Source organism: Crinia signifera, chromosome 1, assembly GCF_055691185.1.
Source record: "Crinia signifera chromosome 1, ASM5569118v1, whole genome shotgun sequence".
NCBI classification, from domain to species: Eukaryota; Metazoa; Chordata; class Amphibia; order Anura; family Myobatrachidae; genus Crinia; species Crinia signifera.
This window is the reverse complement of record NC_139217.1, coordinates 325292002-325313629: the sequence shown is the minus strand read 5'-3', so window position 1 is coordinate 325313629 and position 21628 is coordinate 325292002. Positions and strand designations below refer to the sequence as shown.

Below are 21628 nucleotides of genomic sequence, written 5' to 3'. Positions count from 1 at the left end.
TTTTTTTTTATGGCCTCTACTGGCCAAAAGGGTGTTTGAACCAGGTTTCTGGGTCTCCAACTGTCCGTTGAAAGTATAGGAAATGGGGTGTGACCACACACCATTTACCTGTGGCCACGCCCCCTTTCCTATACTTTCAAACCCTATTTACCTTATCCACACTATATCCTGCCTGACAACACCCCCCAACACTCCTAGTCTACCTAATCCTTTACTTTGCCCCCTGGTACCACCTCTATTCTTCTCTCCTAGTCTCCTACATCTCTTCCTCTCCCCTCTACTCTTCGTTACCCTTACCCTCCTTTCCTGTTACCCCACTTGCCCTCATTTCTACCCTATCTCGGGCCCTCTACTCTACCACGCAGCCCTGCTCCCTCATTCCTCCTACAGTTTCCCTTCATAGCCCAGGAGTCAGAACAATCACTAGACCCTCTACACCTCTGCCTTCTAAATTAATATCACCTCAATGCTATAGCAATCCTAGAATGTGGTTTTGGAGTGTGTGATATTTCTCGGGCGCTCCTAAGAGGGGCTGCTTATAAGTGTACCTTAGAAGTCTAACCTTTAAGACTTGACAAAGAATGTGGAGGAGAGAAGGGTGGTACCCTCTATTGGGCGCTCACTTGTGTGGACACCCAGTGAAATAATAAAATAATACTTCCTTTGGTACTTGTTTCCTAGCACGGCGCCACCGATTTTGATTGTAAGCATCGGATCGGAAAAATCGCGTCGATCGCATCACATGCTAACCCAATCGCATGCGATGCGATCGACCCGATTTTTACATTGGAATCAATGTGAAATGGTCCCTGAGACCAGATTTTGCATTGATTTTAATGTAAAATGCCCCAAAAACCCCATTTTCATAGACAACCCCCCTGATGTTTCAAATGCCCCCCCATTGTTAACGCCACCCCAGTATTGTTGCCAACCTGAAGCGTGGCGAGCGGCAGCGGTACGCGTCCTCCGACCTTTTCATACTCCTACTATCCACGTCGGTGTGGAGTTGAGAATAGAAAGTGTGGCGAGCGCAGCGATTCACCGAGCCCGAAGCGTGGCGAGCGCACGCGGATACCTTCACAGGTATCTGCGGCCCCTCGCGGGCTTCATAGGTATCCGCGTACCCTCGGGGGGATCGCTGCGCTCGCCACGCTTCGGGCTCGGTGGCTCGCTGCGCTCGCCACACTTTCTATTCTCAACTCCACGCCGACGTGGATAGTAGGGGTATGAAAAGGTCAGAGGACGCGTACCGCCGCCCCTCGCGGGCTCGCTATGCTCGCCACGCTTCGGGTTGGCGTCAATACCGGGGTGGCGTTAAAATTGGGGGGGGGGGGGGGGCATTAACCATACTTTTTACACATATTAAATGTGTAATGGGCCATATTGGACCATTTCACATTGTCACCTATGTAATATCGGGTTGATCGCATCGCGGGCCATTATAATGGCCCGCGACCAATGTGATCAACCCGATTTTCACTTTAAAATTAATTTAACATTGTTCCCTATGGGAAAATCGCGTTGATCGCGTCGGTCGCATCGCTGCCCCTTATTAGGGGCCACGATGGACGCGATCAACGCGATTTTCACTTTTACCGGCAATTGAGCTGGTTAAAGTCAGAAAATCGGGTCCATCGCGTCCATCAAGTACCTTAACTTAAGGCATGCGATCAACCCCGACGGGTGCCGTGCTAGGAAACAAGTACCCTTCCTTTTATAAGGGTGATCTGTTGTTGTATCGCTTCTGTTCTTCAATTCCAAATCCTTGAAGTTTTAATCCACGAAATATGTGGGTAGAAAAGGTAAAATACAACAATGGGTGTATCTGTCTATAATCTCCACATAGGATTAGGGTATATGGTTTGAGGTGCGTACCTCACTTACACAATCTAAGGTAAGGTTAAACACGTAGTGGTATCTTTAAAATAAATGGTGTGGGTGGCGTACCCGTACTCACGGTGTCATGTGCTGCTGCAATCGTATAAAAGTATCTTTCCGGTCTGCTTGCATAAAACTTCTTTATTTGCATTGGCCACTTAGGGCAGTATTCAATGAGAAATCTCGTCGCGTGCAGAGAATCCTGTTTAGGATTCGCTGCACACTCGCTGAGTTCCGGAGGGCTGGCTGCCACTCGCTCACTCCGTATTCAATGTTGGAGGGGCGAGTAGCCCCTTGCGGCGAATCTTAACCCCTGCAGCGGACGAGCGTCCGCGGCAGGGAGCCGTGGGACGGTGGCAGACAGGGAGATTGAAGTCTCCCTGCCTGCACCAGAACGTATGTGGGGGGGGAGGTGCCCCCCCCAGAGCCAGCAGGGGACCGGGTATATTCACTGCTCCCTATCATGCATATGTAATGATCGGGTGCAGTGAATATATGAATATCTAATGAGCGGCTTAGCTATAAGCACATGAATAAAAATAGCATGCCCCTTCACAGAATCAAATTCCTGATTTTTTTATACCAAAATTAAAACAAAAAAACTTTTATTTAAAAAGTTCACATTCCACTTCTCCATGAAAAGATGGAGAATTGCTACACGGAGAGACACGGCGAAAATCACTCAAAGACGGCGAGAAGTGCATGTTGAATAGGGTTGCTCGCTTTTTGAGAGCAAAAGTCTCCATCCAACGCGAGAAAAGCGCAAACACGCCATAAAACATGGCGAATTTTTCTCATTGAATACTGCCCTTAATCTGCCATGCCTATACTGTCTGCCTTCTCAGAAGCCAGTATCCCAGTCTGTTTTTTTTTTTTATATATATTTACATTTTTGATGGAGGGTAACAGAATAAAGTAAAAAGGGGGGGAAGGAACAGGGGGGACAAGGGGGGGGGATACATAGACTCTGTACATAAGTAAGCAGGCAAGAAATATCGTCATATGGTACACAATGAGAATTTAGTAAACCTAAACAGAAACATCAGGTAAAATATTTAACCATAATAGTAATGTAAGCTAGGTCTATAGTGGCCAGATAAATCTAAAAGTAAAATAATTAAATAAACATTAAGTACGCAACCAACACAGGCAGATCGTAAAGTGGAGAATTAAGGAATCATGGAGAGTCTGCATCTCGTTAAGGCTGAATTGATGGGGGTCACATTGGGGTGATTTGGGAATGTGCGATGTACCTGCTCAATTAGTAACATATTCATGCCAAAGCAACCAGCGAGCCATTGAAGAAGATGTAGAGCCTGAGTAGGAAGACTATTGTGTTTCCGTGGTGAAGTTAAAGTTTAATTTTCTGAATAACTTTTAAAAGTAGAGGAGGGGTGGGTTGTTTCCAGCACTGGGCCAGGGCTGCGCGGGTCGCAATGAATATATGGCCTAGAACATAGCGTTTATTAGGTAAGACCGTGTCAGGGAAGATATTGAATAAGGCTAGTAAGGGAGTGGGTAATATTGTAGTGTCTAGGACCTGATTTGCTAAGTCAAATACTTCCTTCCAAAACACAGTAAGGAGGGGGCAAGACCAGAATATGTGGTATATGTGACCGATACTACCACATTGTCTCCAACAGAACTTGGAACACGTGGGCACATGTATTAGTTTTATGTGCATCTCGGTATGGTTCATACATTTTGACATAGCATAGGAGGTGAGAAAAATTTTGCTCCATTGAGCGTCTGAGAGAGTCACACCTAGGTCAACTTCCCACTTAGTCTGTGCATTTGAATTCGGGAATTTGGAATGTCTAGCAATGTTTTTTACCAAAATGTAACGTCCCCTTTCGAGTTTGGTAGGTTAAGGCGAGAGTAGATACGTGAATCAAAGTTACCAGGTGTACTAGTAGAAGTAGGAGCAGTATTCCACCAGTGGCAAATTTGAAAATAAGGTAGTAGTTCAGATTTGGGGAGAGAGAATCTCTGCTGGAGGGCAGAGAAAGGGAGGATATGCTGGCCTTCCAAAATGTAACTGAGTTTAGAAATACCTAGTGTGGTCCATCTGGCAAGGTGTAGATTGGGTATTAGTTTGGATATTGATTTCAATGAAATTAGTGGGAGTTGAGATATGGGGTGGGGGAGTCTAGAGATCAAGGCATCCCCGGTTGCAATGGAGGCCCTAGTGGTTGGGAGAAGCGAGAAGAGATCAGGACGGAGTTGTTTAGGAATTCTAAACAGATCATCAATTGGGGTCGGTGCATGCGATATCTCAGGGTCCACCCACTTTGAGTGCGCTTCGAAGAAAGTTTTTATCTAGGCCAGTTTGCAGGCATCACGGTACAAGGCTAGGTCTGGGAGGGTCAATCCACCTTTGGCTCTAGGGAGGGTCATCCTAGAGGGAGCCAGTTTTTTGGGTTCCTGAGGACCAGATATATTTGAGCATAATTGAGTTACATCCCAGTCTGTTTTAATGATTCGGTCTTATAGCTGAGTACTATTGATAAATCTCATTGCATGTTCAGCTTCCCCTCTGGTGTAGTATCTCAGAAAAAAGGGCCTTATTCTGGTTCACTCTTAGAGGCAAATTCCTTCACAAATGGACAAAACCATGTGTACTGCAGGTGGGGCAGATATAACATGTGCAGATAGAAGTAGATTTGGGTGGGGTTTTTCCTCAAAGTGAGATAGTTCGAATCCCTTTCACCGAGTCCATCCTGGTGACACAGCTCTACCATGGGATGTAGCTATAGCAATCCTGATAATCTCATTCACATCAACCACTAACTCATACCTCCTATCCTGTGCCCTCTGGAATGCCAGATCTGTTTGCAACAAACTGGTTCCCACTCATGACCTTTTAATTTCCAACTCCCTGCATCTCCTAGCCATTACTGAAACCTGGATCACCTTCTCTGACACTACTTCCCCTGCTGATCTCTCTCTGCTGGGGGCCTCACATTCTCACACACACCTCGACCTGGAGGTCACCATGGTGGTGGTGTTAGGGTCCTTTTACCCTCTAGCTACGCCTATCAACTCATTTCTCCAGAACCATCCCTAACATTCTCTACATTTGAGGTCCATGCTATACGCCTCTACCAACCTGCCAATCTTCAAATTGCTGTCATTTACTGTCCCCCTGGCATGCCCTTCAAATTCCTCGACAACTTTGCTTCCTGGCTTCCTCACTTCCTCTCTTCTCACATTCCCTCTATTATCCTAGGTGATTTCAACATCCCTATTGATAACCCCCTCAAAATCACCTGCCTCTAAACTCCTTAATCTCACATCTTCACTTGGTCTCTCCCAGTGGACCACCTCACCCTCCCATGTGAATGGGAAATAACTGAATCTGGTTATCACTCATATTTCTGATTTCTCCAACTCCCCTTTCCCCTCTCTGACCACCACCTGCTCTGCTTTACCTTATCTCTCTCTGCTTCCCCATCTCTACCTCTTAAGGCTACCATCACCAAACGTAACATTGAGGCTATTGACACCTCATCCTTGTCCTCCCCCTTTGACTCACTTATCTCTCCTATTCTCTCTCTCATGCCCTGAACAAGCCACTTCCCTATACAATTCATCCCTTACCTCTGCACTTGACACTGTCGCCCCACCAACTAGTTATGGCCCTCATCCATTCCTCCCCCACCACCACCTCCCCACTTAAACCTATCCCCTCCCACCTCTCCTCCGCCACCTCTCTTCTTCTGCCTGTTCCCATCTTGCCCACCTTCTCAATCTCTCCCTCTCATCAGACACTGTCCCCTCTGCCTTCAAGCATGCTATTGTCTCCCCTATTCTTAAAAAACCTACCCTTGATCCTAACACCCTCTCCAACTACCGACCCATCTCTCTCCTCCCTTTTACCTCCAATCTCCTTGAGAGTATTGTCTACAACCGCCTCACTGACTTTCTTTTCTCCCACTCTATGCTTGACCCGTTCCAATCTGGCTTCCGTTCTCTCCACTCCACTGAAACTGCCCTCACAAAAGTCTGCAATGATCTTCATGCTGCCAAATCTAAGGGCCACTACTCTCTGCTTATTCTTCTTGACCTGTCTGCTGCATTTGACACTGTGGACCACCCTATCCTCTGAATCCTTTAATCTCTTGGTCTGCGTGATACTGCTCTCTCCTGGCTGTCCTCCTACCTCTCTGATCATTCCTTCTCTGTATCCTCTCATAACACTATGTCCCCCCACTTCCACTAACCGTTGGTGTCCCACAAGGTTCTGTTCTTGGTCCTCTTCTTTTCTCTCTCATTAGGTGAGCTCATTTAGTTCTTTTGACTTCCAATAGCATCTCTATGCTGATGATGCTCAAATCTACCTTTCATCCCCTGACCTTTCCCCCACTCTCGTCACTCGTATCTCCAACTGTCTCTCTGCTATCTCTTCCTGGATGTCCCAGCGCTTTCTCAAACTTAACATGTCCAAGACTGAGATGATCATCTTCCCACCCTCCCGCACAACCTCGCATCCCACAATCTCATTATCTATTGATGGCACGACTATCATCTCTAGCTCCAAAGTACGCTGTCTTGGAGTAATCCTTGACTCCTCTCTCTCCTGCAAACCACATATTCAGCACCTCTTACAAACCTGCCATTTTCATCTCAAAAATATTTCCAGAATTAGACCTTTTCTCACTCAGGATGCCACTAAGACCATTATCCACTCACTGATCATATCAAGGCTGGACTACTGCAATCTCCTCCTAACTGGTATCCCTGAGAAATGCCTGTCTCCACTCCAGTCTATACTCAATTCTGCAGCCCGGCTCATCTTCCTAAACACACTACCTCCACCTCCCCTCTTCTATAAGGCCTTCACTGGCTTTCCTTCCCTTTCAGAATTAAATTCAAACTTCTAACACTCGCTTATAAAGCCATCACCCACTCCTCTCCCATTTACATCTCTGACCTTATATCCCTTTACACTCCCACTCGTCCCCTTCGCTTGGCTAACACCCGTCGGCTCTCCTGCCGACTTATTACCTCCTCCCACTCCTACCTCCAACATTTTTCACGTGCTGCTGGAATTCTCTACCTCTCCCCCTCAGACTCTCCACTTCTATACAGAACTTCAAATGGGCTCTTAAGACCCACTTCTTCAACAAACCCAGCAAACTGTCCTTCTAACCTTCTGTTCCTCGCCCTATCTACCCCTCCGGTGTCACCCCTGTCTGTCTGCCCCCGCTCTATAGAATGTAAGCTCTCACGAGCAGGGACCTCTTACCTCATGTGCTTATCCTTTCTTACTTCAGCAGTCTTCGACTGCACCAAAGCATGCGGTTTGCTGCCACCTTGATACTTATGTTGCAGCAATCGGCTGATGTTCCTATAATCATTTAACCTGTATTGTCTTAAACTGTAAGTTACTGTTTTTCAGTATGATTATGTGTACTCTGTAACTGGGCGCTGCAGAACCCTTGTGGTGCCATATAAATAAAGGATGATAATAATACTGTACCAGCCAAAAAGGTGCATGTAATCAAGATCTGAGCTAGGGATGGCAACGCGCCAGCTCGCCCATTGCTGTCACTTGGGGGCATACTCAGGGAGCGATCTGTGCTTAGTTTCTAAGTGATTTAGTCAGAAAATGGGCTAAAATCCCCCTGTGTGTATGGGCCTTAAGCCTCTCTTTCTCTCTTTTCCTCCCTCCTCCTGCCCAACTGCTGTGGGAGAGAATAGACAGATAAGTAGTCATACATTTCTATCTGATCTATGGTTGCCTACCTGACCCTCGCCATGAGGGAGAAAATGCTCTGTTCCTGGAGTTCCCTGGTAATGTATGATTGCCATCACCTGTGGTGAGCTAGGTAATTGATAAGAAAGGTGTTTTGTCACAGGTGATGGCAATCATACATTACTAGGGAAGTCCAGGAACAGAGCATTTTCTCCCTGAAGGAGATGGTAAAGGTGCCCATAGACGGTCCGTTCCCGGACCGTCCGTTTTGTACTATGCGATGCGCGCTCCCGCGCATCACATAGTACGGTACAAAAAGTATGTGCTGCACATACTTTTTGTACTAGCTAAACTTCGCATCGGATCGCATTGCATGCACACTGCATGCACTAGGGATGCGAAGCGTGCTAATTAAGACCCAAACGGATCCGTTTAACGGACCGTGTATGGGCCCTATTAGGTCGGCAACCCTGATCTGATCTATCAAAATCTACATAGTGGGAAGAATTCAATGCATTTTTTCTCCATGTGCAGCGAATCCTGTTTAGGATTCCCTGCACATTCGCAGGGTTCCGGAGGGCTGCAGCATTCGCTGCCAGCCCTCCCTGTCACCCTAATCCATACCGCAGGGGCTCGCTGCCCCTGATGGCGAATTTTAACCGCAGGGAGCCGGGGGACAGCAGCAGGCAGGGAGATTTAAGCCTCCCTGCCTGCCCCAGAATTTGTGGGGGAGAAGAAGGGCTCCCGGGTACACAGGCAGCAGAAGCTGCCCCCCCCCCCCGGGAGAGCTGGCAGGGAACAGGGGTAGGGAGCCACTTCACTGGTCCCGCTTGTAATAAGCCGGGACCAGTGTGAAGTGAATATATGAATATGTAATGAGCGGCTCCCGGCCCCCTGCTGGCGAATGTGTAAAAAAAAAATATATATATATATATATATATATATATATATATATATATATATATATATATATATATATATATATATATATATATATATTAATGTGCTTCAAGCACATGAATAAAAAATAGCATGCCCCTTCACAGAAAAAAATTCAGATTTTTTAACTCCAGAAATAAAATCAAAAAACCCTTTATTTTAAAAGATCACTTTCCAGTTCACCTAAAAAAGATGTTGAATGCAAAACTGTGAATCATGGCGAAAATCATGCTGAAAGCAGTTCTCCATCCTAGCATTGAATACACTCTCGGGGAATCCCAGTGAAAACCACATTGAAATACACCAGCGAATTGCAGAAAGCATGAAATGGCCGGCATTCACTGTTTGCTTTCGGCGAACAGTGAACATTGAATAGGGTGAAATCAGATTTTCAGTGAAAAAGATTCACTGCAAGGAGTGAAAACACCCCGAAAAAACGGTGAATCGGGAGAATTGAATACTGGCCTTTAAGTACACTGCTTTCTTATATAGTTGCTTATTAGATACAAAAGAAGAATGCATTGATGTATTTATTTAACACAAATTAGAAAGTTAATTTACGTAAAATCTATTTTAAACATCAGTAATATCTAATAAAACTAGTACTGTATAATAACTGTTTTCAAAATCAGTTGTTTTTAGAAAGCATGTATTCCGAGTACATTCAAATCAGCTTTCCAGTTTATATACAATGCTGCTTTCTTTTGTATTAACCCTTTGAGTGCCAACATCTGTGAGAGATGCGAAAATGTCCTCTAAAAATGCCAGCATCGCTCACATTTGTTACTACATAAATTAATTTAAAAAAATGTTGTGTAAAATAAGGATTGTAATTCCTATATAAGCTAAACATTACAGGTCATTATGATGAATACAAATGTTTGCTTGGAATTTCACACCTATTTTGACCAACATAACAATATTCAGACCCTACAAAGTCTGTATTGCATAGGGACGGCTATAGTTACAAATATTTTTTCTTATCAGACATGAATCCTTAAAAGAAATGAAAACAAATGTGTAAGTTGGAAATATATAAGGTGTGCTTACATTTCTGCCCAGTGTGAGCTGTATTTCATTGTAAAGGTCTTTTTCTCTTTCTAGTTGCCAAAGCCTTATGAGCTTGCCGTGGATGTTGGCTGTGGAACAGGACAGGGCACCAAAATTATGGCTCCTTATTTTAAAACGGTGCTGGGAACAGACATTAGTGAAGCCCAAATTGAAGAGGCCCAAAAAAATCCTGGGATTTCAAACATAACATTTAGGTGAGATGAACTGCTCATAATTCTCAATTATTTTAGAAACTTATTTAATTATTGTACACTACAGTTCAAAAGTTTGGAGTCACTTTCCTTATTTCCTTCTCAGAAATACACTTTATACATTATAATGTGGTAAATGACTATACTAGCTGCAAACATCTGTTTTTGAAAGGAATATCGGTACTTGTGTAGTTTCACGGCGCCAGCGAGGCTCGCTTCGCTCGCCCACGCTGCGGGCTCGGTGGCTCGCTACGCTCGCCACGCTATTTAAAATCAACTCCATGCCAACATGGATAGTGGAGGTATGAACTATCCATGTTGGCATGGAGTTAAGTTATTTTTTTAACATAGTTTGTGGCGAGCGTAGAACCCGGAAGTAGCACGGCGCCATGCTGGCGCCGTGAAACTACACAAGTACCGGAATATCTACATAGGTGTATAGAGGCCCATTTTCAGCAAACATCACTCCAGTGTTCTAATAGTACATTGTGTCTGCTAATCACGTTAGAAGACTAATGAATGATTAGAAAACCCTTGCAGTTATGTTGGCACAGCTCAAAACGGGTTTGCTCATTAGATAAGCTATAAAACTGGCCTTCCTTTGAGCTAGTTGAGTATCTGGAGCATCACATTTGTGGGTTCAATAATACTCTCAAAATGGCCAGAAAAAGAGAACTTTCATTTAAAACTTGACAGTCTATACCATGGGGCTTCAAACTGTGGCCCTCAGATGTTGTGAAACTACAAATCCCAGCATGCCTTGCCACAGTTTTGCTATAAGGGAGTGTTAAAACTGTGGCAAGGCATGCTGGGATTTGTAGTTTCACAACATCTGGAGGGCCACAGTTTGAAGACCTATGCTCTATACTTGTTCTTCGAAATTAAGGCTATTCCATGCGAGAAAATGCCAAGAAACTGAACATTTCCTACAACAGGCTCTAACCAGAGTAGAAAGAGAAGTAGAAGGCCCCAGTGCACAACTGAGCAAGAAGACAAGTACATTAGAGTCTCTAGTTTGAAAATTAAATGCCTCGCTGGTGGCTTCATAAAAATGGAACCCGCAAAATGCCAGTGTCAACGTCTACAGTGAAGAGGCGGCTCTGGGATGCTGGCCTTCTAGGCAGAGTGGCAAAGAAAAAGCCATATCTGAGACTGGCCAATAAAAGGAAAAGATTCATATGGGCAAAAGAACAAAGACATTGGACAGAGGAAAAAATGTGTTATGGACAGAAGTATCGAAGTTTGAGGTGTTTTGATTACACAGAAGAACATTTGTGAGACACAGAACAAGTGAAAAGATGCTGGAAGAGTGCCTGACGCCGGGTGCCAGTCGGAATCCCGACAGTCATTAACCCGACGTTGGAATCCCGACTGTTAAAACACTGACGGCCGGGTTCCCGACGGCCGTCTGCTATTTTCCCTCATGGGGGTCCAAGACCCCCATAGAGGGAGAATAGAATAGGTGGCGAGCTTAGCTTAGCAAGGGGCTTTGTTGCGCTGGCCACGCTGTCTGAGACCAGGCAGTCAGGATCCCGACGTCGGGATAATGACTGTCGGGATCCCGACTGTCGGTGATTCATACCACTCCCTGACGCCACCTGCCAAGCATGGTGGAGGTAATGTGATGGTCTGGGGCTGCTTTGGTGCTAGTAAAGTGAGAGATTTGTACAAGGTAAAAGGGATTTTGAATAAGTAAGGCTATCCCTCCATTATGCAATGCCCTGTGGACAGCCCTTGATATGAGCCAATTTCCTTCTCTAACAGGACAATGCACACCTGCAAATTATGCAAGAACTATTTACAGAAGAAGCAGGAAGCTGATATTCTGTCTGTAATGGAGTGGCCAGTGCAGTCCCCAGATCTCAACCCCATTGAGCTGTTGGGGGAGCAGCTTCACCGTATGGTATGCAAGAAGTGCCCATCAAGCCAATCCAACTTGTACGAGGTGCTTCAGGAATCGTGGGGTGAAATCTCTTTAGATTACCTCAATAAATTAACAGCTACAATGCCAAAGGTCTGCAATGCTGTAATTGCTGCAAAACAAAGTTTGAAGGACAAAATTATTTCAAATAAAAATCATTATTTCTAACCTTGCTAATGTCATGATTATATGTTCTATTCATTTTGCAACCTCTGATAAATAAGTCAGTTTTCATGTAAAACACAAAATTGTCTGGGTGACCCCAAACTTTTGAACTGTAGTGTGTGTTTTAGGTAATTGAGTGTATATGAACCAGTCACCTACAAAGGTTGGGATACGGTCATTAGGTATACAGTAACTAGGTCGACGTGGGTCTAGGTCGAATGACATTAGGTTGACACTAGCGCTAGGTCGACAGTCAAAATGTCGACATGGGGTTTTTCACTGGTTTTTTTTTCAGCCGGTATGTGCGGACAGGCGGTATTTCCTCTACCTCCCCCATGGCAGCCATCACTTATGGGTTCTTCCCCTATTGGGTAGCTTTGGAAAGGAAAAAAAGACGCCCCTTCTCCATAAAAGGCTCCTCCTCCTTCTCTCTGTGTCTTTTTTTCCTTTCCCAGGAGGGTAGCATGTGTTTTTTTTTTAGTGGCTTACCCTGTGAAGTAGATCTGGTTTCCACCGTCGCCTTGAGCGTCCAGGTGGAAACAAAGTAACCAGGCGGCTGGTGAAAACCTCAGGAAGCCGCATGCCGTCCTCAGGTTTGGGCGGCTAACAAGCGGTGGCGTCCAAGGAGGCAAGGTGGAGGTCTCCTGTCCGGAATCCAGGTGAGACCGGGCGGACGTCGTCACCTGCGGCGGGTGACAAGCAGACAAACAGGCCGCGGCGCGGCCGGACAGCGCGTCCTTATGGGCGCAGGAGGTGACGCGGCGTCTGACGCGGCAGGGGCTGGCACCGGCGTCTGATGCGGCAGGCGTCTGACGCGGGTATCGCTGGCGTCGGCGTCTGACGCGGTGACGTCAGGACGCATCGCTGGCGCCCTCGGATGATGCGGTCGCCTGTGGCACGCGGAAGGCGCTTTCTTTAAAAGGAGGAAGCGTGTGGGAACGCTGTACCACCAACGAAGGGCAGCTCCACGGTCTACAGAGCGGCGTTATTCAAGAGGTGGTGAGTGTGCCACCTGGCTCCACTACTGAATGTGGTAATTGTCTTTGGTATATACTGCACAAATACCCTGATAGGTTATTGTTGTTTATAGACAGCCTTAAAGGGTCAGTGCAAGCATGGAGGAAGAGAGGAGGCAGATCAGTCAAAAGTCAGGGTAAGCCACGAGGAGTAGATTGTATTTTCTTTTTGGAACATGGTCATGAGGGTGACAAATCCTGCTGATGATTATATGTTGTTATACAGATCTGACAACAGCAAGGATAAAGGGGAGAAATCTAGACACAAGAAAATGCACACGGCTAAATGCCTTATGTGCAACTTATCATTGCCGGATAAATACATGGGGAGTGTATGTAAAAAATGCAAGACCCCACAGTTGTTACCCCTATCACAGATGTCGGGGTTGGTCCACATGTTAAAGACGGCCCTTGCCGACACTTTTGTGACCAAAAAAGATCTGGAAAAAAGTACAGGGAAGAGAAGTCGCTCCAGAGTAAGCGAAGCGTCGGCAGAGTCTGGAGATGAAATAGCAGATACAGCAGCAGATGAGGCTGAGGATCTGGTGGTAGATAAATCGGAAAGTGACTTCAATGCTGACATGGTGGAAAACCTCCTAACATTGATACACAAATCCCTGAATATCGAAGACGCACAGGAGGAGGTGAAACTCCAAGAGCTTCTGTTCCGAGATAAGAGAAAGAAAGGGAAAACTTTCCCTTTATCTCAGACATTAAAGGATATGGTGTCGGATGAGTGGAAGCATCCGGATAAAAAGATCACTGTACCTGCAAAGATAGGGAAGATGTATCCATTCCCTAAAGATCAGACGTCCACTTGGGATGAGGTTCCTAAAGTCGACGCAGCGATAGCAAGGATATCAAAAAAGACGACCTTGCCTCTCGAGGACGCAAACATATTTAAAGATCCTATGGAGAGGAGAGTAGAGCTGGGGCTGAGGAAACAGCACCTGACGTTAGGGGCAGCTATGAAGCCTGCGGCCTCTATGGCTACCACATCCAGGGTGTTGCGAGAGTGGTGCCAGCAACTAGAAGCAGATATGATGGACGGCCTAAGAAGGTCAGACATGCTGAAAACAGTGCAAAATATACAGCCTGCCGTCGAATTTTTGTGTGAAGCATCTTTAGATACGATGAGGCTGACAGCAAGGGCAAATGCTACAGCAACAGTAGTTAGGAGAGCACTCTGGCTCAAACCGTGGGCGGCAGACGTGCAATCTAAGATGAAGTTATTGTCACTCCCTTTCCAAGGCGATTATTTATTTGGAGCACAGCTAGACCAAATCATAACAAAGATATCCGGAGGGAAATCTGTTTGGCTCCCGCAAGAGAAAGTGATAAAGAGGATGGCAGTGAATAGGTCGGTTAGATACCAACCACAATAATATAAAGAGGCAATAAGCTACCGACCAGGTAGAGGATTTCGCAGGAGTAATTGGTCATCAAGGGCAAATTTTCGCTCCCAAAGGGGAAGAGAAAATAGATTTGCCGCAGGGCAAAGCTCACAATGACGCCAAGTTTCAGGCGGTAGGAGCCAGGCTGCTGAGATATATAAGCACCTGGGAGAGGTCCACAACGGACAAATGGGTCCTCGAAATAATAAGGACAGGATACAAACTGGAGTTCGGGAAGATTCCAGGAAATTTTTTTACAGAATCCCCCATACCAAAAGTCTCGTCAGAAAAAGAAGCCTTGTTGTCAAGTCTAAAGGAGATGATAGATCAAGGGGTAGTGATAAGAACTCCCCGAGATCAAGTGGGGATGGGTTGGCATTCCCGCTTTTTTGTGGTCCAAAAAGCGTCCGGAGGTTACAGGACGATTCTGGACTTAAGGAAACTGAATCAATTTCTAAAAGTGAGGTCGTTCAAAATGGAGTCAGTGAGGAGTATACTCCCAGACTTAAGAAGAGGTTCATACATGACCTCTATAGACCTCAAAGATGCATACCTACATGTACCTATATTCAAGGGACATCAGAAGTATTTGAGGTTTTACATCGAAGGAGTAAGTTACCAGTTCACGGCGCTTCCGTTTGGGTTAGCCACATCCCCCAGGACGTTTACCAAGGTTCTGATCGTAGTAGTTGCAAACCTCAGAAGAGAGGGGATAGTGGTCTGGCCATATCTAGACGACCTATTGATAATGGCGGAAACAAGGGACTTAGTTATAAAACACACCAGCAGGACAATGCAGTACCTGACAGAACACGGCTGGTTGATAAATCAGAAAAAGAGCCAGCTGGAACCTACAAACCGGATAAAATATCTGGGGGTGATACTGGATACGCAAGACATGAGAGTGAGTTTAAGTCCAGAAAGGCAGCAAAACATGGTGCAGACAATGAGATCTACACTGGGGAAGTCGGTCGTATCGGCGGAGTTGTGCATGAAAATGCTAGGGCTCATGGCGTCGGCTCTGGAGACGGTACAATGGGCGAGGTTTCATACCAGAAAGCTCCAAAGATGCTTCCTATCACAGTGGAATGGAATCAGCAAAAACCTAACACAAAGGATAGTATTAACAAAGAGGGCGAAGGAGGACATAAGGTGGTGGTCATGCAGAAGCAGACTAGAAAGAGGAAGGTCCTTCGCCAAGACGACTCAGGTGGTGGTTACCACGGACGCGAGTATGATAGGATGGGGAGCAGTGTGCCGAGACCAGACAGCTCAAGGAGCATGGATGCACGAGGAAAGGAGGAAACACTCCAACCTCAGAGAAATGAAAGCGGTCCTATGTGCATGCAAGAGTTTCCAGAAACAGCTTGTCAACAAAGAAGTAGTAGTCAGGTTAGACAACCAGGTCGTGGTGTCATATATAAACAAACAAGGGGGCACTCACAGCCTGCACATGATGATGGAAGCAGAAGAACTGTTTGCCTGGGCGGAAAACAACGTGGAGGATATACGGGCAGTATATCTGGCAGGCGAGGAAAATGTAGTAGCTTGAGCAGGACAATGTGTCTACCAGGCGAATGGGGCCTAAACGCAGAGGTGTTCAGGACACTAACGAGGATGTGGGGCAATCCAAAGATAGACCTCATGGCAACATTCCAGAACAGGAAGGTCAGCAGATATATTTCCAGGTTCCGGGACCCACAGGCAGAGCAGTGGGACGCTTTGACGGCAGATTGGCCGAAGGAACTGGCTTATGCGTTTCCTCCATTCCCGATAATACCAAAGTTTCTGAGGAAGGTACTAAAGGAAGGGGCAACCGTGATTGCGATCCTGCCGTACTGGCCCAGAAGGGCATGGTTTGCGCAGCTTCTACGTCTGGCAGTAGACGGACCGTGGAAACTCCCAAGGAGACCAGACCTGCTGGTTCAAGGCAAAGTAAAGAAACACCAACCGGAGGATTGGAACTTGATGGCGTGGCTACTGAGACCAGGGCGCTGCTAGGCCAAGGGTTTTCGGAGCAGGTGGTAAATACCTTACTGAAAGCCAGGAAAACATCCACCTCCAAATCTTACTACAAAGTCTGGCTGAAGTATACATACTGGTGTAAGGAAAATAAGAGGTTACCGGAGCAGATACCGACTATTCTTGAGTTTTTACAAAAAAGGATTGGAAAAACAACTAGCAGTTAGCGCTGATATTTGCACTTTCAAAGTGCTATCAGCCATGTTGGACATCAATATCGCAAGCAACAAATATATTCAAAGGTTTATACAAGCGGCCAAGAAAATAAGACCACGTTTTCATCAACCTATAGCTCCATGGGATCTAAACCTAGTTCTCAATGCTCTTACACAAGAGCCGTTCGAGCCCGTTCAAGAAATTCCATTGAGAATTCTGTCATGGAAAGTGGCATTCCTAGTAGCCATAACGTCCGCCAGAAGGGTTTCAGAGCTACAGGCCCTCTGGGCAGAAGAACCGTTTATGAATGTGTTCGAAGACAAGGTGGTAATGAGGACAAACCCCATGTTCTTACCTAAGGTAGTTTCAGATTTCCATGTAAATCAAGAGATTATATTACCATCTTTTTGTGCAAAGCCCGCAAATGCGAAAGAAGACAGGCTGAACAAGCTAGACGTAGTCAGAGTATTAAAAGTTTATTTAGAGAGGTTAAAGAAGGTTAGGAAGACAAAAAATTTGTTCGTACTAACTGAGGGGAAGAACAAAGGGGAGGCAGCTTCCAAAATAACAATCGCAAGATGGATAAAAAGCTGCATTGCAGAAGCATACAAAGCAAGCAATCAGGTACCCCCAGAAGATCTGAAAGCACATTCCACGAGGGCAGTAGCAACCTCATGGGCAGAGAAAGGGGCGGCTTCCATATCAGATCTGTGCAAGGCAGCAGGATGGTCGTCCGTGCACACATTTACAAGGCACTACAGGGTAGATGTCATGTCTTCGGCAGATGCCAAATTCGGAAGAAAGGTCTTATCTGCGGTAATATAAAAAAAAAAAAAAGAATCTTTTCTTTTGTTGTATTTCTAATTAATTAATTGATTTGATTATGTACCCAGCCCAGTGAGAATTGAACTGCTGGGGCATTTCCCATAAGTGATGGCTGCCATGGGGGAGGTAGAGGAAATATCAGATTTTTACCTGATAATGTGTTTTCCTCTACTCCACCATGGCAGCATAGTTCCCGACCCGAAAGATGTTATAATTCTGTATGCGATTAACTATTTGTGTTTAAGAGCTAGAAACGAAAGACAAAGAGAGAAGGAGGAGGAGCCTTTTATGGAGAAGTGGCGTCTTTTTTTCCTTTCCAAAGCTACCCAATAGGGGAAGAACCCATAAGTGATGGCTGCCATGGTGGAGTAGAGGAAAACACATTATCAGGTAAAAATCTGATATTTCATGCCCTACCATCCACTAGGGCGTGGTGGGAGAATAAAATAGCGTGCCGAGCGTAGTGAACGATGCGAGGGGATGCCTTGAACTTCAAACTGTGTCCATGTCGACTGTGAAAAACCCCATGTCGTCCTTTTGACTGTCGACCTAGCCCATGTCGACCTAACTCTTGTGTCGACCTTGACCCACGTCGACCTTGACCCACGTCGACCTTGCTGCATGGTCGACCTAGTGGTGTCGACCCAATGCTTGTCGACCTAGTTATGGTCGACTAAATGATCCCAACCCCAAAGGTTGAGGCAGTCATTTTGGTAACTGTTCAATGGAACAATCCATTGGCAATTGAAAATAGGCCTCACCCACATGAATATTGATTGAGTTTATGATCACTAATTACAACTGTGTAGTAAAACCTGTCAGACGCCTTTCTGATGGTTTTTTTTTTTATGCATTTAAAGAATTATTAGTATTTTTGAGCAGAAGTGTTCCTGTGTGACTTTTCTTTTTTTATTGCACAGAATGGTTACCTCTACTATGTGTAAGTTACCAAACACTTGAATTATGTACGTATTAATACTTGCCTATTTTTTAAAAAGTATTGTGTGTAGTGTTAAAGTGGACATGTACTGCTCTGTCTGAGCACTGTTGCTTAGTAAGATCTACTTGTTGATGAAAAACTGATACTTTTCATTGCTTATTCATGTATTCTGTATTACATGTTGAGTATCCCTTATCCAAAATGCTCGGGACCAGAATAATTTTGGCTAACGGATTATTCCGTATTTTGAATATTTTTATATTTGAATGAGGTATCTTGCATTTATGTTGTATAACACATGAAGGTACTTGTGTATTATCTGCGTAAGAACATTGCATCGCATGCGTTTTTTGCGTGCAATGTGATTTTCCTATGTAATTTATTCACTGCTCTTTTTTGCCCCTGGGCGGTGCGATCGCATGCGATTTTATAGGGTGAGATGCCATTTACTTTACTATACACTTATATGAGATGCAATGAGATTGAGGCACCCCACCCCCCACTATCCACGCCACCTCGAAGCGCAACGAGCGACAGCGGAACGCATTCTCCCGACCTTTTCATACCCCCACTATCCACGTCGGCGTGGAGTTGATTCTATATAGTGTGGCGAGTGTAGCGAGCCACCGAGCCCTAAGCATGGCAAGGGGATGCGGAATACATGTAATGTAATCCGCATCCCCTCGCGGGGCACGCTGCGCTCTTCATGCTTTTTGGAGACTATGGTTTTTGGAATAATTTGGATAAGGGATACTCAACCTGTACTCATGTACTTACTGACCTTTTATACACACACACTGATTACAGGCAAACAGATCACAGGTGAGGATGGTTACCTTTAGTAGCCAGTCAAACCCGTTTGTGTCAACTTGTGCATGTTATCAGGCCAAAATCTCCAGGGTATGTAAACTTTTGATCAAGGTCATTTGGGTAGTTTCTGTTGTCATTATGATTTAAAAAGAGTAAACAGAGTAAATGGCGTCACCCTAACCATGAGTAAAAGAAAAGTTTGTGAGTTATCATTCATATTCTCTGACATATGGGCAGAGAATCACACATTCTGCTAGGGTTATGAGCATAACTGTAAGTGGCCACAAGAAACCCATTTTGAAATTGCATTAAGCTATAGGGGGCTTTGTGCCTTATAATTAATGCAGGGAAATACCCTTCCCTGGATATTTTCAAAATTGATCATATCCCCAACTTCTGTGAAGCAGAGGTCATAACCTTTGTGCACGCTAAAGTGCACCACAAAGGGGGCATGGCTATACAGCAAACTGCATAGCCTTGCGACAAACGATTAACTTAAACTCCAGTTCTGCACCCTCCACTGTATGCGGTCCTTAGGTCGGCACAAGAAAGGTCAACACTCCTTAGGTCGACACAAGAAAGTCGTCAGTGTCCTTAGGTCGACCGGCAGAAGGTCGAGACAGGGTTTTTTCCCCCTACTGTGGTTCCAGATAAGGCAGTAGTTCATGCCCTACCATCCACCAGGGCATGGAGGGAGAAGAGAATAGTGTGCCCGAAGCATGGTGAGTGATGCAAGGGGCTGCCGTATACTTAGACAATGTCCAGGACTAGACGTCTAGAGTTAGATATCTAAAAAAAAAAAACTGTCGCCCTTTCTTGGGTCAACGTAATGACCCATACCCCCTCCACAAATTGGACCCCAAACAGGAGAAAAAGAAACTTAAAGACCCATATAGGAAAAATAGAAACGCATTGGCCCCACTGGGGAAAAAAGTCACACATCTGTGTTCTCTGTAATGGCCAATCACAATTATTCATCTCCCAGTCCGTCTAATGAATGTGGGCCTGACTGATACAAGAAGAAAACTTTGCATGAATGTTTTCTGCTGATTTAATGGTCTATGGCTGTTGTCTTGGGCCTTTTAGTTCCTGTGAAGTGAAATGTTAATGCTATAGCATGCAATGACAGTCAAGATAACCCTGCATTTCCAATTTTATGAGGAAGGTCATTTCCTGTTTCAGCATGATCGAGCACAAGGTCAGGTCCTTTGGTTTGTTGAGTTTGGTGTGAAATTTGAGCTCCAGCTGTGAGGCAGGCCTTATCACTTTGTCTGACCTTACTAATTGTCTTGGTGCTGCATGGATGCAAGTTACTCACATTCATGTTCTGGAATCCTTTGCTAAAAGAGTGGAGGCTATTTTAGCAGCAAAGGGGAATGAAGGGTGTATGGGACAACTCTAAATTAATGCTCTTGGTTTTAGAATGAGCTTTCGACAAGCACACCAATGTTCGTGGGTCCACATACTTGTGGTTACCTAGTGTTTATTTATAATTTAAAAAACGATTATGTAATTATATGGGTTAGTCAGCTGATTAAGGACGTGCTTTTTTTGACCATTTTCCAGCATTGTGTGAATGTAGTGCTTGTCTTGGCAATTTTTGCTAACCTCTTCAGAACCAAGGCATTCTGGAAGACATAACACATGGAAGACATAGTATTTTGTCCTTCCCGTAGGACCCTGTCATGGACATGCTGTGTCCACGCAAGAGAGATAAAGGATGTTATTGTGCAGGCTGACCACAGAAATTAAATAGAAGTGCCATTAATTAGTAAAGGTGCATTTTATAAGGTAATTGCAAACTAGGTACATGGGGGAATATTTACTAAGCTGGGATGTTGCCCATAGCAACCAATCAGTTTCTATATATTATCTTCTAGAATGTGCTAAATAAATAATTAAAATCTGATTGGTTGCTATGGGCAACATCCCATCTTCAATAGAACTCCCACGTTACTAAATGTACCCACATGGAATCGGGTCGCTGCAGTCGACGTATGCAAAGCATTTTTTGTAGTACTATTACTGGTTGCATTTACTTAACCTGACTATTTCAGCACATCCCATCTGAGTTTTAAAGGAATAAATGAAGTTCACTGAAATCATTTGTAATTCCTACAGGGCCGCTCCAGCTGAGGAAGTACCAGTGGAAGATGGCTCTGTAGATCTATTAACTGCATGGACCGCTGTCCATTGGTTCAACATTGAGAAGTTTCTAAAGGAGGTAACACATCTGTATATTGTAAAAAAAAAAAAATTTAAAAAAAAAAATAACTATATTTCTCTAGAGGGGCGGGCGCTAATATAGATAAGGAAAGGATATGGTGATCTAATATTAAATAAATTGTTTCAACAAGGATTTTGGTTATAAGAGCTGCAGAATTAAAGTGAAGTGTTAGTGTAGACCCCTCTAATTAGCCTAGGTCTGGTTCCCAACCTGTGACTCAGACGCATGGATCTAAACATATACAATTTAGAGCAAAGAGAATTCTGCTCTAATAATTCCAATGTTGTTTGAACATGTATATTATTATTATTATTATTATTATTATTATTATTATTATTATTATTTCAGTTATCTAACAATAGAAAAGTAATAGTA

General features: G+C 44.8%; 1 protein-coding gene across 2 annotated transcripts in view; it reads left to right on the top strand.

The window, feature by feature from the left end:
• The window catches only part of LOC146080757 (putative methyltransferase DDB_G0268948), a 41356-nt gene that overhangs the window by 5366 nt on the left and 14362 nt on the right, over window positions 1–21628 (top strand). For both annotated transcript variants that reach the window (XM_083188400.1, XM_083188391.1), the window contains exons 3-4: window positions 9620–9780; window positions 21148–21250. In XM_083188400.1, coding sequence (XP_083044526.1) covers window positions 9620–9780; window positions 21148–21250 — 264 coding nt within the window. The remainder of the gene's footprint in view (window positions 1–9619; window positions 9781–21147; window positions 21251–21628) is intronic.